The 16,986-nt window shown below is 46.3% G+C and overlaps 1 protein-coding gene across 1 annotated transcript; it reads right to left on the reverse strand.

Annotated features, from left to right (window-relative positions):
* Positions 1–12,785: 12,785 nt before the first annotated feature.
* Positions 12,786–13,854, reverse strand: LOC133233339 (pyruvate dehydrogenase (acetyl-transferring) kinase isozyme 3, mitochondrial-like). Its single transcript, XM_061393141.1, has one exon. It carries the CDS (start codon positions 13,837–13,839, stop codon positions 13,210–13,212), a length of 630 nt encoding a protein of 209 aa, XP_061249125.1. The 5' UTR covers positions 13,840–13,854; the 3' UTR covers positions 12,786–13,209.
* Between the last annotated feature and the right edge of the window lie 3,132 nt (positions 13,855–16,986).

Consider the following 16,986-nt stretch of genomic DNA (forward strand, 5'->3'; position numbering starts at 1 on the left):
ATGTCCATAAATGCGACAGAAGCACTGTGAGTATTAATTTTGAGGTTGCAAATAAATTTTGAGTAAGTAAATTTGCAAATATGAAATCTGCAAATAATGGAGATGAATTGCATTTTTTACCACTGCATGCTCAACATCTCTTTGTCCTGTTTCCATCTGCAGCAGAGTGAACATTAAGGGTGAGCATACAACTACACATCCAGTCCCAGTGTCCTGGGGGCTTGGCTACAGTGACCAATCCAGAGAACAGCATGTGGCCGGAGCACAGTCAGTCAGAGCCCTCTCCTGGGATTTTTCTACTGGAAGTGGGAGGGAAGAGTCTTGCATTTGGGGAAAAGACTTGGAAGGATGTGACTCTGGGCTGCTGATGACCATGTTCCTTGTTATGTTGGCCTCCTGTGGTGGGGAAGCATGTAACTGAGGTAGGGAGAGCAGGAGAGAAAGAACATTACCTCTGCCCTCAAGTCCCCAGAATCCTTTAACAAACCCTCTTTCTTGCCTCTTACAACAAAGAGTCCAGAGTAACACTGAGCAGGAGGGTCTACCTGGGCTGGTCCCATCCCCTTTCCTTTCTATCATGCTCTTATTTCAGAAGTGACATCCCATAACACAGAAATGCTCAGAGTTCCCTGCGCATGCTCTGCAGCTCCTTACCCCCACATTGGCTCAAGATCTTCCCTCTGCCTGGAACCTACTTCCTTCACTCCTGAGCTCCGTCATCTGGTCCTTCTCTGACCTCTCAGGCCAGGCTGTCGGCCTCTCTCTTTAGGGGTTCTGTTGCACCCAGACCAGAATTCCATCTCCTTGGGTTTCCCACGAAGCCCAGACCCAGCTCCTCTCTTAGTTCAACACATGACCTTGAACTTACCAATTTATAGAACTTGAGCTCCCTGAGGGCAAAACTAGTTCATTCATCAGGTAGCTGGGGCCCAGTGCCCTGAGGGTACCCAGTGGAAGTGTGGCAAACTGTTGAATTTGGGGCCTGAAGTGCCAAATCCAAGACTCTGTTGCTCCTTCTTTCCAGAGGCTAAGTGAATGCTGCCAAGTTAGGGCCCTCGCAAAACCCCTCATATCTGAACGACAACTTGCAGCTCAAAAAGCCCTTCCACATGCATGACTTCGTAGAAGGCTCATGAGAGCCCTGGGAGGCAGCTGTATCGTGCGTGCTCTCCCTTTGAAGAAACAGGCTCATGGAAGGAAAGTACCTCTGTCCAGTACACGCAACTAACCGGTAACGGGGCAAGACATGGAGTGCAGCCTCCGGCTTTAAGGCCAGTGCACTCTGGACCACGAGGAGCAGTCGGACCCTTCTTTGAGTGACTGTTTGTTTGACTGACTGATTGATGAAGAATTGAGGGGAAAGTGCCACATGTGGGAGAGGAGAATGGCCTGTCCTATGCTAGGGGAACTCATGGTGTCTTGCAGAAAGGAACACCTCTTTTTTACTAGCCCCAGTCAACAGGTACTTGGTCAAAAACTCAACAGAAAAAAATATATTCAACCTTCAGGAAATATTTTCCACATGTCTTAAATACCTGCAGGCCCTGTCCCATTTAGTCCTCACCACCTAGGTGACCAGCTCATGGTTTTGCCAAGAATGTCCCAGGTTTAAAACTGAAAGTCCTGGTAGTTCCCTAGTGATCCAGCAGTTAAAAATTTGCCTGCCAGTGCAGGGAACACGGGTTTGATCCAGGAAGATCCCACATGCCACAGGGCAACTAAGGCTATGGGCCACAGCCACTGAGCCCATCCGCCAGAGCCCAGGAGCCGCAACTACTAAAGCCTGCGTGCCTAGAGCCCAAGCTCCACAACAAGAGACGTCCCTGCAGTAAGAAGCCCACACACAGCAGCAACAAGTAGCCCCTACTCACAGCAACTAGAGAAAGCCCCCACAATGCAACGAAGACCCAGCACAGCCAAAAAACATTTTTTAATAAAAAAACTAAGAGCCCTACATCTTAGGAACTCCTTCATTCATGGACAACCCAGGAGGGTTAGGTGGTCCTCACACCTCGTGACAATGACCTCCAGGGCAGGTATTGCTCCCATGTTACAGATGAGGCAACTGAGGCTCAGAAAGGGAAATCGGCTGGCAAAGGTCACACAAGTAATGAGCAGAGGAGCCAAGGTACAAGCCAACATCCCTCTGATTCTAGAGCACTTCCCAACCCTCAGCAAGGCCTCTCCTATCAACCATGTAACCAACCAGTCAGTCATCCGGAATGGATTAGCAAAACTGAGGCGTCATGCAGGAAGAGTGGGTGTCAGGCCACAAACACGACACAGCATGTAAAAAGGGAAACAGTGCATCTAACCACCATTCCTTGGGCGTACATTTCTCGTCTGATCTTCACTACAGTTGTGTCTCCATGGGGCTTCCAGATCAGCTAGAGGAACAACAAGCTTGACAGATGTTTTCCCCACTGAATTGGCCCATGATTTGACTGTAACTGTGTCTGTACCCGATGCCAAAACAACAGGCCAATTAACCCAACTCCATTGGCCAATACGATGGAAAGAGAAAATAAACAAAGACGGTCATCTCAGTGAGATGACCCAGTTGAGAACTGAATCTGGCTCATTAATTCACCACACTGACCAGCAGACTTGGTTGTATCAGGTCACCTTAAGGCCCTTGGCAGACTCAGCCTGAATTAATTATTGAACTAATTCAAATTAATCAGTCTTATTGGCAAGATCTATCAGTGGCCCCTACCTTCTCAACTGTAAAAGACTAGATCAGCTTGATGATGGGAGTTGTACACTTTCCACGTTATGTAAGGACTGCCCATGCTAAATGCTTGCTGGGAATCATTACTCTCAAAGTTTATTATGTAAGAGGCACTAGCTCATGCATTATGAGCAGACCAGGGCAAAAATGACATTTAAGATATTACACAAGTTTTAGAACTAGTGGCTCTACAAATAAACAGTGATTTTTAAAAGAAATGGGAAAAAAGAATTTATAAACCCAATAAAGATGCAACAGGGACCAGTGAAGATGAAAGGAAAAAATTTAAAGCTGTGGTGAGCCACCTTCTGAAGCCCTCGGAACACTCAAATCCAGAATAATTCCTCACACAGAAGAATGAAGGGGTATATTCTTAGAAATGCCAACCAACAACTTACCCTCCCCTCCTGCCCCACCCATCACCACCACTGAGCTGTTTGGATTCCATGCGTGAAGTAAGATGAAGCCGGCAAAGAATTTGACCAAAGAGGAACCCAACTGTCCATTCCTTCTCTGGCCTTTTAAGCAGACTCAACCCAGATACTTATCCCAGCTGCCCGGGGCATATTATATACCTTCCTTGCTTGCTGCACACCCAGATCACACCAGCTTACCCATTAGAATGGCCAACGATGGGTAAGGTGTATTAAGCACTGACCATATACCAAGTCCTGTTCTAAGCACTTTGTATACGTTATCCTACATAATCCTCACCAAATTTCAAGAGAACTCAATTTAAAATTGAGGCACAGAGAAATAAAATGACTTTTCCCCTGGTCTCACAGTGGTGAAGTTGGGATTTGAAATCCAAGGTCTGATTCTAGAATGTTTTGTTTTGAATACCCGTTGTCCACCCCCTGGACTTTCCAGTCACTGGGGCCATATCTGGCTCCCAGTTTCTGCCCCAGGTTCTCCTTATTTGGGGAGCCCCAGTTGGGAGACGGAGCTGGGACTGAGTGTGCTAGTGTGACCACAGGGTCAACTGGGTGTGTATAGCTGCAAGAGAGAGGAGGTTTTTGTAAACAGCAAAGAATCAAGGCTCAGGGGTTTGCATCTCTTTCCTTTCAAGAGAGAAGCTAAAGACAGAAGCCAAAAAGAGCTAGGTGTATATGTCAAATGCTTCAGAGAGCAAATAAAAGAAAACCCAATTCAAATCAGCTTGAGATAGTCATTTTATCACTTCATATAAGAGTTTGCTCCTTGGAAGGTAAGTTATGACAAACCTAGACAGTGTACTAAAAAGCAGAGACATCACTTTGCCAACCAAGGTCTCTACAGTCAAGGCTGTGGTTTTTCCAGTAGTCATGTATGGATGTGAGTTGGACCATAAAGAAGGCTGAGCACCGAAGAATTGATGCTTTCGAATTGTGGTGCTGGAGAAGACTCTTGAGAGTCTCCGGGACTGCAAGGTGATCCAACCAGTCGATTCTAAAGGAAATCAACTCTGAGTATTCACCGGAAGGACTGATGCTGAACCTGAGATGGCTCCAATACTTTGGCCACTTGATGCAAAGAACAAACTCATTGGAAAAGACCATGATGCTGGGAAAGATTAAAGCAGAAGGAGAAGGAGATGACATAAAAGGAGATGGTTAGATAGCATCACCAACTCAATGGATGTGAGTTTGAGCAAATCCAGGAGATAGTGAAGGACAGAGGAGCCTGGCGAGCCACAGTCCATAAGGTCACAAAGACTTGGACTCAACAACTGAATATCAAGAACAAATAAGAGCAAGTGTTGTGGAGGGTGTGGGGTAGGTATTTCAAGGTCAATTGATTCAGTGACTCAACATATCATCAAGGACTTGGGGTCTTTCAGTCTTTCCATCCACCATCCATAGTGTCAACTTCATCCCCAGGCTGGGTCCCCTGTGTCTATGAGAAGACTGTCAGTGGCAGGCAAAGCTATCATAGCCTCACAAGGTTTGCTGGGAGAGGAAGAGAGCCTGGCTCCCTATGGCCCTCTCAAAACAGTAAGAAACCTTTTTTTCTCAGAACACACCTTCCCCCCTCTGCCTGGAACTCATCCTGGCCCATACACAGAGTGAACCCCCAAGGAACATTGACTGGATTGGCCCCTTGAAGGTCTTTGGCTATAGGAGCTCACAAGACACTAAGTCATCATGCAAACATCTTGATCTCACAGAGGTCATCAGTGGCACTGATGCTGGCCATGCACGTACTCGAGTAGGATTTGGGGACAACAAATATTACTAAAGGAACAAAAGAATCATCTAAAAGAACTGCTTGTGGGTTCACACAAGACACCCCAGGGGATTCCCAGAAATAAACAGGGAGACATTGAGGAGCCCAATGTTCTACACTGCGTGATTGTAATAAAAGTCTATAAAAGTTGAATGCATTTGCACCATGAAACTGGAAAACCCAAGAGAAAAATTAGGTTCCATTTGCTTTAATGACCCTTAGGGATCCACTCGTACCCTTCTACCTGACCCTCGGCCCTCTCCCAGATGTATCTGTCCCCTCTGGCTCTGTGCATTGGAGCACTTGGCAAGAGATACCCTCCACTGGCATGACCTGTTCCAGATGGTCAATTATGCTGGCTGCCCAGTCAGGGGAGAGGCTCAGACATCAATCAACCCAATTTATTCATTAACTTGAACAGCCCAAGTCGTGTAAAAGGAAGTTGGCTTAAGTAAATAAGTTTCTAGTCTGGCTCCAATCATTCCAATAACCCCATTTCCTCTCCCTTCAGCCTAATAGTCCTCTGCTTGGATCTACTCAGGTAGCACTTTTGAGGGAAAAGTGAAGCCCAGAAAATGACGCTTGTCCTCAAAACAGGTCAGACTCCCTGCATATTTCTTGACAATCAGTCAACAGGTAAGGAGAACCTCAGCATCAGACATTGGTAGATCTGATGCTATCTGCAACACTAAGGCACTCACTCCTACGCTTGCTGGTGGCTCACAACTGAGACCCACCCTGGGAGTTTCCCTTGACAAAGACTATTTTTGACCAAATTTTAATTAGCTCCCCTAAACCCCTTTCTAGACTAAACCTAAGCTTTGGGCCTCCATGTACATCCATGCTGAGTCTAGTCTCAGCAGCAATCCTGCTAAATCAGTTAGCAAGAATCTGCCCCCCAACCCAGCACTCAATATCTGATCACCCTTGATATCTGCTCAAGTTCTTCATCCTTCACTTTGGTGTATATAAGTCTTTGGCCTGCTTTAGCAAGAATCCTTCTAGGCCAGTTTAGCAAGAATCTTCTTACCCTTGATGTCTCCTCTCGGTCACTTCCCATCCACTAACCTCCTTACCTTCTCCTGGGCTATAAACCCTCATTTGTCCTTATATTCAGGGCTAAGCCTGATCTCTCTCCTATTGCAATAGTTTTTGAAAGTCTTCTTTGCCTTAAAAAAATATCAGAATAATGTTTTTCTTTACCACATTCAGCTAAAGGAGACTGTCTCATCCAGTTACACCCGCTCTGCACAGAAGCCCACATTAAATGGTTGGTAGATGCAGGGCTGCCAAGGCCCCAACACCCATGCCTCAATTCAGGATGCCTCTGAAGGGCCATCTCAGCTTCAGAGTCCCCAGAGGGATCAGCAGAATCCTCTTTTGCACATGCATCAAAGTTCATCTTTGCATCCATCCAGTCCTGCTTCCCTCTCTACAGGTGCCTACTAAGGGTAGAAAGGGACTGTATTCTGAAGGAGCCAACATGGGCAAGAAGGGATCACACACTGGATGAAGGGGACAGGATATAATTGAAAAGCGGAGAGTTTATCAATATGGTCACACGCCCTTCGTACACAGGATCTGACACCCTGGCAAGGACCCCAGGAGAAAGCACTAAACGTGCTGCTCAGCTGCTTTTAGAATGGCTGACTCTTAGCAAAGTAGAAATGCTAGGGCTGCCATTGTAGATGACGGGAAAGGGGATCAAAGGACTTGGAAACATGGGCTGGATATGTTCTCCAATCTCTTCTGCAGGTGAGCCTAGAGGATGCATCTACTGATGCAAGAAGTAATGTACTGATGACAGGGAGCACAGTATCACTGAAGTCCAGGGTGGCTGTTCTCCCCAAGGCCAGGGCTGATGGGAGGAGACACTGTTGCAGGGCTCCGTGAGAGCAAGTGGTTCACAAAGTAATCAAGGCCCAGTTGTGGTGCTAAACTCACAGAAGCCAGGTTGGAGCAACATAGTAATGAGTAGCAGGGTTGGGTGGCAGCCACGGGGGCCGGCCTCCAGAGATCTCAGGAAGATGGGAAGTAGAATACAGTGCCCCAGGGGCAAAAGAGATGGATCCCTAAAAGGATGTTTCTCAGACTATATACTTAAAAGAAATTAAGGAGGATTGATCAGGAAACCAAGGGAAGCTACATCAATAAAAAGTCATAAGCTACTGCCCAGTATTCAGACCTGAAAGCTGTCAACTAAAGGAGAGTCCTCATCCTCAGGAGGAAGGACCCAGGCACATGGCAGCAAGCACAGAAGTAATGAATTCCCCAACCATTCCCCAAAGGGAACTGTAGCCATTAACTCAGTAAAATATCCAGACATTCCGAAGACCATGAGACACCAGATCGGAGTTGCAGCCACATCGTAGTCCCCAGTGACAGCGGGGGGCAGAAGGGAGCCAGGTCACCAGAGGAGGCCCGGTCCAAGTCAGGTCTACAGTGAACCCACCTGGTGGTCATCTTCCTGGTCCTCAAGTGTTAAGTGGAATGGATACTCATCGCAGTTAGGTGGATACCCATATTGGTTCCTTAATGTGTGGAGCCATCCTAGAGGAGAAATCCGCTAAAATTGCCCCATCCCTTTGCCAAGATATTAAATCACAAACAATATTACATCTCAAGCAGAATCTTTCAGAAGACACACTTAATGACCTAAAAGAGCAGGCATGGTGGTCCGCAAAATACTTCCATTTAATTTACCAACCTGACCCCACTCCTACAGAAACCAGATAGATTCTAGAGGATGACAGTGGACCAAACTCAATCAAGAAGCAGCTACCATAGTTGCTGGCCCAGGTGTGGTATCCTTGCTAGAGAAGACTAACACAGTTCTGATTCATAGTATACAAGCCGGCTCTGGTAAATGTATTTTCTTCTCTCCCTGTCAAGAAAGAGTACCAAAAGCAGACTGCATTCCCATGGGACAGTCGACAGTAGAAATTTACAGTCTTACTCTAGGGACATATTAACTCTCACCCTTTTTCATAAAACAGTCCAAAGGGGCCTGGACACTCTACAGAGCATCCCGTTTATCAACGACGAACATGGCAGATATCATTATATCAGTGACATCATGTTAGTCAAACTGGATGAGCAAGAAGTGATACGTATGTTGAAGGCCTTGACAGGACCCTTAAGCTCCAGAGTGTGGGAAAGAAAACTTGCAAAAATTCAGAGATCCTCTACATCATTGAACTTTGAGTTTTGCGGCTTAAAGCAGGCAAGAATAGATATACTACATAAGGGATCATCCCATCCACAATAAAGAATGGCTGCTAAGCTCACCTGAGCCCCTTACAGTGAGCAGAAAGATGCATCAAGGAAATGCATCCAGCCTTCCACTCATTCATTTATTTATTCATTCATCCACCAAAAACTTGTTGACAACTACTCTGGGTGACCTGCCCTGGGCCTGAGTTTGAGATGGGGTGAATTGGGAATTTCTGATGGTGTCCCGACCTGGGCCCCCAAAATGCTTGGATCCTGCCTTTACTACCACCACCATCCTCCCCCAGAGGGAACCCAAGGAGCAGAAGTGGATGAGAAACAGAGGAATCATTTGAGAAACAGCATCCCAGGTGACTCTACGAAATGCAGAGCATGCTAAAGTTCAAGGTCAAAGTAAGGCCACCTCTCCTTCTCCAGATTCTTTTAGTTACCTACGCTCTTCAAAATGCCCTCCTGGAAACACAGGGAACACTCAATAAAAATCCAGACTGTCTTGCAGGACAGAGGGTTTCCTCAGGGATCATGAGAGCTCATGAAGGCAGGCTGGGGTTTTCCCCTGAATGGTGGGTATTTTTGAAGCTGCTGTGTGGTGTGCACACGCCCTATCCTCTCAGGGTGCTCGGCCCCCAAGCGCTCCGCGCCCTCTCCACGCGTTCTGCTCGGCAGCCACTGAAACAACAAACATGCCCCCGTTGTACACAGGCTGCCTGCCATGGGGCTCTGCCACTTCCAAAACCATCCAGCAAGGCCAGTGGCACCGGTCCACGTGCTTCCAGGTGTCAGTGGGGACAGAGGCTGAAAACTGGTCTCTTGAAGCACCCTTGGCTGAACTGAGTGAGTTCATGAAAAGAAAAAAAAAATTCCCATTGGGCAGCAGTGTGTCAGTTCAGCCGACCTTTTCCAAAGTAGGGTAACCGTCCTTTTGGAGCAAAATGGCCCAAAGCAAGGGAACACCAGGTGGTATAATGGAAAGTACAGAGGATTTGGTGTCAGAAGGAGCCAAATTCAAATCCTAGCTCTGTCTCTGTGTGGTCTTAAGCTATAAGAGCCTCGGTTCCCACATCTGTAAAGAAGGAATACTAATTGACTTCACTGGTGGATCAGAGGAGAGTACAGCCGTGAGGTGCCTGGAACTCAGCGGACTGTCTTGGAGTCCCTTTACCATAACTGGATCGGCTTTCATAGGATCAGAGCTTGTCAGAGTTGGAGAGGACCACGCAGAGCTTCAGTTGAATATTTAATTCTTACAGCCCCTGAGGCTTCTGTCTTATGGCTGACCTCATAGAGAATGGGTAAAGAGGTCTCAAGAAGAGAAACCAAGACAATATTTTATTCAAAAGAAAAATGTGAGAAAGTGTCTTCTCCCACCCCAGTTTCTGAGATTTTGCCATCATCCGTGCTTGCTGTGTGAGTCTGATATATGGACCATGGCAGGAGAGTGTGACAGAGGAAGGATGGAGAGGCTGGCCCTTGGCAGCCAAGCAGGGATCCATGACTTCCCCCATATGTTGTCCCCTGAGCCCAGTGCAGGGTATAACTCACAGGCTGCATCTGCAAGATGGCCTGGAAACGCTTCCAAGGAGAAGAACACGGTGGAAGCAGGAGCTCTCTAAATCACTTAGGAACAGCTCATTCCCAAGTAATACAAAACTAATGAATTAAGAGAGCATGTCGGCCCCTGAAACTGAGAAGTCCAGAGGCAAGATAGGTTTCAGCAAACTTAGTTAGTGAAACTTACTAACTTACAGTGGTGAATCCAAGAAGTTTGTTTCTTTCCATCTCTCCCCTCTGCCTTCTGCCCAAGGCTGCCTCACTCAAGGCTTCCTCCCCTCTCAGCCACAAGGTGCCTGCTAGTAGAGGTGGAAGGACATCCTAGTCCACTGAAAAAAGAGAGCTCCTCCAAGAGAGCCTCTGTGAAAGAACAAACAACAAAATAAAAGTGGGGGAGAAGCTTCCTTCTCAGAAGCCCCTAGCAAATGCCAATCACAAAGTCCAGGGTATTGAGCTGTGAGCATAAGCCAGGGTCCACCTCTGGTAGTGAGGACTAGGGCTGCTTTCCCTTGAAGTACAAGAGATACGTGTGGACAGCACCCAGTTGAAACCTGGTGAAAACGAGATAAAAGGGGAGTGAAAGCTGGGAAGCCAATAGCAGCCAATGGGAAGCCAACACCACCAAAAGCTTTGCCTACCCTGGATATGGGCTTTCCAGGTGGTGTAATGGTGAAGAATCCACTTGCCAATGCAGGAGACTCAAGAGATGTGGGTTTGATCCCTGGGTTGGGAAATTCCCTTGGAGAAGGAAATGGCAACCCTCTCCAGTATTCTTGCCTGGAAAATCCCATGGACAGAGGAGCCTGGCGGGCTACAGTCCATGGGGTCATGAAGAGTTGGACACGACTGAGCACAGCACAACAGCAGCAGCCCGGACAGGCATCAGTTCCGATTCTTCCAGCACGTTCCCTGCTCTCCATTCTCCTGAAGGTAGACGAGTGAATCTGATAAGATCATCTTTCTCCAGTGTAAACATGGCTCCTTAATTGACTAATGTCTTAGTTGAAAAAGTCTGTGGTCACCCAACTCCCTGGAATCACTGGTTTCCAAACTTTTTACCAAAGAGCACTTTTGTCTGTGGAGCAGTCGAGGAGGGTGTTTTAATTGCAGCAGGAAGGGGGTGCCTAGGGAAGGAGAATGCTGAACAAGCTAGGCTCTGGATCACCCTCTTCTATTCTAAGCTCACACATATAACCCTGGCACCACCTTAAAACGAGTTTCTAATACCTGTTATTATTTGCAGACTTGACCTTGGGCTTTGACCCTACCCCACGTCCTACGTAAATGTCAAAGCCTTCAACCTCTGCCTTCAAGAATTCAGTTTCCTTGAACTTTCTTGTGGTCCAGTGGTTAAGAATCCACCTTTTAATACTTTGATCCCTGGTTAGGGAACTAAGATCCCACATCCCCTGGGGCAACTACTGAGCCTGTGAGTCACAAAAAGAGGGAAGCCCCCATGCCACAAATAAGACCCAATGCCTGCCTCTGCCATATCCCAGCTGTGTAACCTTGGGGAGATCCCTTTATCTCTCCTAGCCTCAGTTTTCTTCTCTAGTAAATTGCAAGAACAAGCTGCAGTTTGGACAACAAAAATGCAGCCTATTAGGGCACTGGGTTGACTGTTGCATTTGTAGAATCTCTCTATTTACTATCCATAATGGCTGGAAATGCTTGACCTGCTCAACACCCATGTTAACTATATCCAGGCTCCATTTTTTTTTAAGCTCTTTATAAAAGGAATTAGAGGCCCCTAAAGACAACACTTGCACTAAGTGGACTATGAGTGGCCCCAGGCTGGCTCCCCAGAGCTCTGTAATTTTCTACAGACTCTCCAAATAGGATGCTTACAGCTAAGTTCCTACTCCAAAGCTGGGTCTGCTTACAAACATGCCTGCCCCTCGGAACTGCACTCTGGGACTGCTGCTGAAAGCAGCTTTAAAAGCTGACTAAGGTGTGCAGCCCTGGGTCTTCTCATTGCTCCTTCAACCTCCTGCCTTTGGAAGCCGGGCTGGTAGACTCCACCAAGGCCCTGACAATGAGCAGAAAGCTGCCTTAAGAAAATGTATCCAGCCATTCTCTCACTCACTAATTCATTCATTAAAAACTGTTGAAAGGCCTCCCCTGGGCCTGAGGTTGGTGTAGGGTGGAGGGGTGTAAATTGGAAACTATTTGATGGTATCACCATAGGGGACTCTAGGAATGCCTGGATCCTTCCTTTTACCACCACCATCACCACCCTCCCCCTGAGGAAACCCAAGGAGCAAGAACAGAAGAGAAACCAAGGAAGCATTTCAGAAACAGTATCTCAGATGACTTTTATAGGCAGAGCACTCTAGACAAAATCTGAGCTCAAAGTAAGGCCACTGATCTCTACTCCAAATCTTTTTGTTGTTGTCAATTTTTGGAATGCTTTAATCAACAGGATGGAAGTATACAAATGAATTTCAAAATTAAATCAATGCACCCAAGAGGGAGATCTAATATGAGAGTACCTACAGCTCACAATGAGAAACCGGTCAGATGGAAGAAGGCCAGAGTCCAAAGCAGAGAGTGCAGAGGGATGTGTAAGAGAGGACGGGCCCTGGGACCGGAATATCAAGACGTGTTCATCTGACGTCTTCAACTTCCAGACGCCCCAAGGCCTTAGTTGGTGGTTTGGGACAAACATGGTATTTGGTCACAAAGAGCAGCAGTAGAGATCGGCTGTATCTGGAGTGGGGAGGGAGGTGAGACATCTGGGGGGACTGCAGACAGTCTATGATAAAGTAGACGGAAGTATGAGGGCGCGGGCGCTAATAAGGCTCTGTGTCCCCTCACGACAGGCGCCAACCAAACCGCAGCAATGTACTATGAAAAATGACTCAAGTCACTACTTGAGTGGAAGATATGAAGTAGCTACAGGAAACTTCTGCGGGAAAGGTCCAGCTTATATGGAGAAACATACGCATTCAAGCACTGGATCATCTCTAGCGCCACGTTCAGAGCTGGTGGAGGAAAGGAGCTCTTTCTGGGTGACTTGCAGAAGGCCATCTTTTCTTCATGGAGAGGACTGAAGCATTCAGCTCTGTACAAAGTTCTGTTAGCCTTCATCTTGTCCTGTTTTGCCTTGTATTTGGAAGCGTCCCTGGGCTCACCGCTGGGATTGCTCCAATTGTCAGCCTCAGCTGTGCTCTTGTAATGGCGCCTCGTGGACGTGTTAAAAACCGCAAGTCTCTCAAATGCTTCACGTGAAAGGATAAATGACAGCATCAGTAACCACGCCTTCCATAGAATAGAGTTTTAGATCTCCTTGGAAATATCTAGCATACAGACGAGAAATTGGCAAGCCACAACCAAATCCAGCCGACGGGGCGGCTTGGGTAAGCTCCAGCTCGGTCTCAGAGTAGTTGAACACGTGTAGTGAAAACGGCAGTCTATTTTTCAGAGTGGAGCCCACCACCTAGGTCACCTCTCTTAGTGGATAAGTCTTCTTTACCAGAGTAACCAGGGTTTTAACAGTGGGTACCCTCTTTTCTCTCTTCATATGGTTCGACTGTTGTTCTCATTGAGTTCTTGAACACCTCAAACAGCACGAGAAAGAGGTGTGAGGGCACATAAACTACCTGATTAGATTTGTTTGGAGCTTTGGCACTGAATTCTTCAACTTCCAGCTCTGGAGCTACCAGATAATATAGCTCACAAAGCATCTTGGCAGTTTCATACACATCTTTCACAAGGCCAGTGACGTTGCAGGTGGGATCAATATTCCCGATGTGTCTCAGATGTGCAGGGTTGGTGTCACTGCCAAATGGAAATGTGTGCTGGTTAATAAGCACATGGAAAGAGATGTGGTTGGTATGAAATTGGTCCAGAAAATACTGGGTGTTACTGCTAATGAATGGATCAAACCCAAACTTCTCCTTGTACTCAATCACTCCTTGGGCCATTGTAGGAGCCACATCATTGTGTTTATTTCTGACTTTAATTAGGACTTGTAGAAAGTTATCCAAGACCTGTGGATCTTCAGGGCTCTGATTTTCATATTCTAGAAGTTCAAGAAAACTCTGCATATACCAGCTCTGAACCAATTCCACCGAAGGGTGGTTAAGCAAGTCCTCCAGCAGAAGATTAACTTCTCTCATTGTGTTAGCCAGGCGCACAGGAAGCTCCTTTTGTAGGAACATGTATGAAGTTTTCTCACACACATTATCTCTCCCTTGGGGATGCTAGCTCCAGAGCACCAGCAGCGGAAATCTCCTGGAACCTCCTGATCGGCAGGATGTGCACCTCTTACCATTCCTAGGCCCAGTCTGTCCTGGAAACCCAGCCAGGCTGCACAGAGCCACCCAAGGCCTCAGAGTCCACAGCTGAGGGATGAGGACCCCCAGACCAGCAAGCCCACCTAACGCCAACTTTGGGGTGGGTGGGAGGGTGGGCAGGTAACTGTCCTTGTCACCAGATGAACCATATCCAGCCATCCTGGCCCACAGGATAGGTGTCTTGCCCTACTCCAAATCTTAATATTAAAATCATCAAAAAAAATAAATAAATAAATAATCATCATACTGGGGACTTCCCTGGCAGTCCAGAGGTTAAGACTTTGCCTTCCAATACAGAGGGTGAGGGTTTCAATCCCTTCTCAGGGAGCTAAGACCCCACATGTCTAATGGACTAAACACACACACACACACACACACACACATATATATATATGTATATATCAGTTCAGTTCATTTTAGTCGCTCAGTCATGTCCAACTCTTTGCAACCCCACGAATCGCAGCATGCCAGGCCTCCCTGTCCATCACCAACTCCCGGAGTTCACTCAGACTCACGTCCATTGAGTCAGTGATGCCATCCAGCCATCTCATCCTCTGTCATCCCCTTCTCCTCCTGCCCCCAATCCCTCCCAGCATCAGAGTCTTTTCCAATGAGTCAACTCTTCACATGAGGTGGCCAAAGTACTGCAGTTTCAGCTTTAGCATCATTCCTTCCAAAGAAATCCCAGGGCTGATCTCCTTCAGAATGGACTGGTTGGATCTCCTTGCAGTCCAAGGGACTCTCAAGAGTCTTCTCCAACACCACAGTTCAAAAGCATCAATTCTTTGGCACTCAGCCTTCTTCACAGTCCAATTCTCACATCCATACATGACCACTGGAAAAACCATAGCCTCAACTAGACGGACCTTTGTTGGCAAAGTAATGTCTCTGCTTTTGAATATGCTATCTAGGCTGGTCATAACTTTCCTTCCAAGGAGTAAGCGTCTTTTAATTTCATGGCTGCAGTCACCATCTGCAGTGATTTTGGAGCCCCCAAAAATAAAGTCTGTCACTGTTTCCACTGTTTCCCCATCTATTTCCCATCAAGTGATGGGACCAGATGCCATGATCTTCGTTTTCTGAATGTTGAGCTTTAAGCCAACTTTTTCAGTCTCCACTTTCACTTTCATCAAGAGGCTTTTGAATTCCTCTTCACTTTCTGCCATAAGGGTGCTGTCCTCTGCATATCTGAGGTCATTGATATTTTTCCCGGCAATCTTGATTCCAGCTTGTGTTTCTTCCAGTCCAGCGTTTCTCATGATGTACTCTGCATATAAGTTAAATAAGCAGGGTAACAATATACAGCCTTGACGTACTCCTTTTCCTATTTGGAACTAGTCTGTTGTTCCATGTCCAGTTCTAACTGTTGCTTCCTGACCTGCATACAGATTTCTCAAGAGGCAGGTCAGGTGGTCTGGTATTCCCATCTCTTTCAGAATTTTCCACAGTTTATTGTGATCCACACATCAAAGGCTTTGGCACAGTCAATAAAACAGAAATAGATGTTTTTCTGGAACTCTCTTGCTTTTTCCATGATCCAGCAGATGTTGGCAATTTGATCTCTGGTTCCTCTGCCTTTTCTAAAATCAGCTTGAACATCAGGAAGTTCACGGTTCACATATTGCTGAAGCCTGGCTTGGAGAATTTTGAGCATTACTTTACTAGCGTGTGAGATGAGTGCAATTGTGCGGTAGTTTGACCATTCTTTGGCATTGCCTTTCTTTGGGATTGGAATGAAAACTGACCTTTTCCAGTCCTGTGGCCCCTGCTGAGTTTTCCAAATTTGCTGGCATATTGAGTGCAGCACTTTCACAGCATCATCTTTCAGGATTTGAAATAGCTCAACTGGAATTCCATCACATCCACTAGCTTTGTTCATAGTGATGCTTTCTATGGCCCACTTGACTTCACATTCCAGGATGTCTGGCTCTAGGTCAGTGATCACACCATCATGATTATTTTGGTTGTGAAGCTCTTTTTTGTACAGTTTTTCTGTGTATTCTTGCCACCTCTTCCTAATATCTTCTGCTTCTGTTAGGTCCATACCATTTCTGTCCTTTATCGAGCTCATCTTTGCATGAAATGTTCCCTTGGTATCTCTAATTTTCTTGAAGAGATCTCTAGTCTTTCCCATTCTGTTGTTTTCCTCTATTTCTTTGCATTGATCACTGAGGAAGGCTTTCTTATCTCTCCTTGCTGTTCTTTGGAACTCTGCATTCAGATGCTTATATCTTTCCTTTTCTCCTTTGCTTTTTGCTTCTCTCCTTTTCACAGCTATTTGTAAGGCCTCCCCAGACAGCCATTTTGTTTTTTTGCATTTCTTTTCCATGGGGATGGTCTTGATCCTTGTCTCCTGTACAATGTCACGAACCTCATTCCATAGTTCATCAGGCACTCTATCTATCAGATCTAGGCCCTTAAATCTATTTCTCACTTTCACTGTGTAATCACAAAAGATTTGATTTAGGTCATACCTGAATGGTCTAGTGGTTTTCCCTACTTTCTTCAATTTAAGTCTGAATTTGGTAATAAGGAGTTCATGACCTGAGCCACAGTCAGCTCCTGGTCTTGTTTTTGTTGACTGTATAGAGCTTCTCCATCTTTGGCTGTAAAGATATAATCAATCTGATTTTGGTGTTGACCATCTGGTGATGTCCATGTATAGAGTCTTCTCTTGTGTTGTTGGAAGACGGTGTTTGTTATGACCAGTGCATTTTCTTGGCAAAACGCTATTAGTCTTTGCCCTGCTTCATTCCCTATTCCAAGGCCAAATTTGCCTGTTACTCCAGGTGTTTCTTGACTTCCTACTTTTGCATTCCAGTCCCCTATAATGAAAAGGACATCTTTTTTGGGTATTAGTTCTAAAAGGTCTTGTAGGTCTTCATAGAACCATTCAACCTCAGCTTCTTCAGCGTTACTGGTTGGGGCATAGACTTGGATTACCGTGATAATGAATGGTTTGCCTTGGAA

This window comes from Bos javanicus, chromosome 20, assembly GCF_032452875.1.
Source record: "Bos javanicus breed banteng chromosome 20, ARS-OSU_banteng_1.0, whole genome shotgun sequence".
Lineage (NCBI taxonomy): Eukaryota > Metazoa > Chordata > Mammalia > Artiodactyla > Bovidae > Bos > Bos javanicus.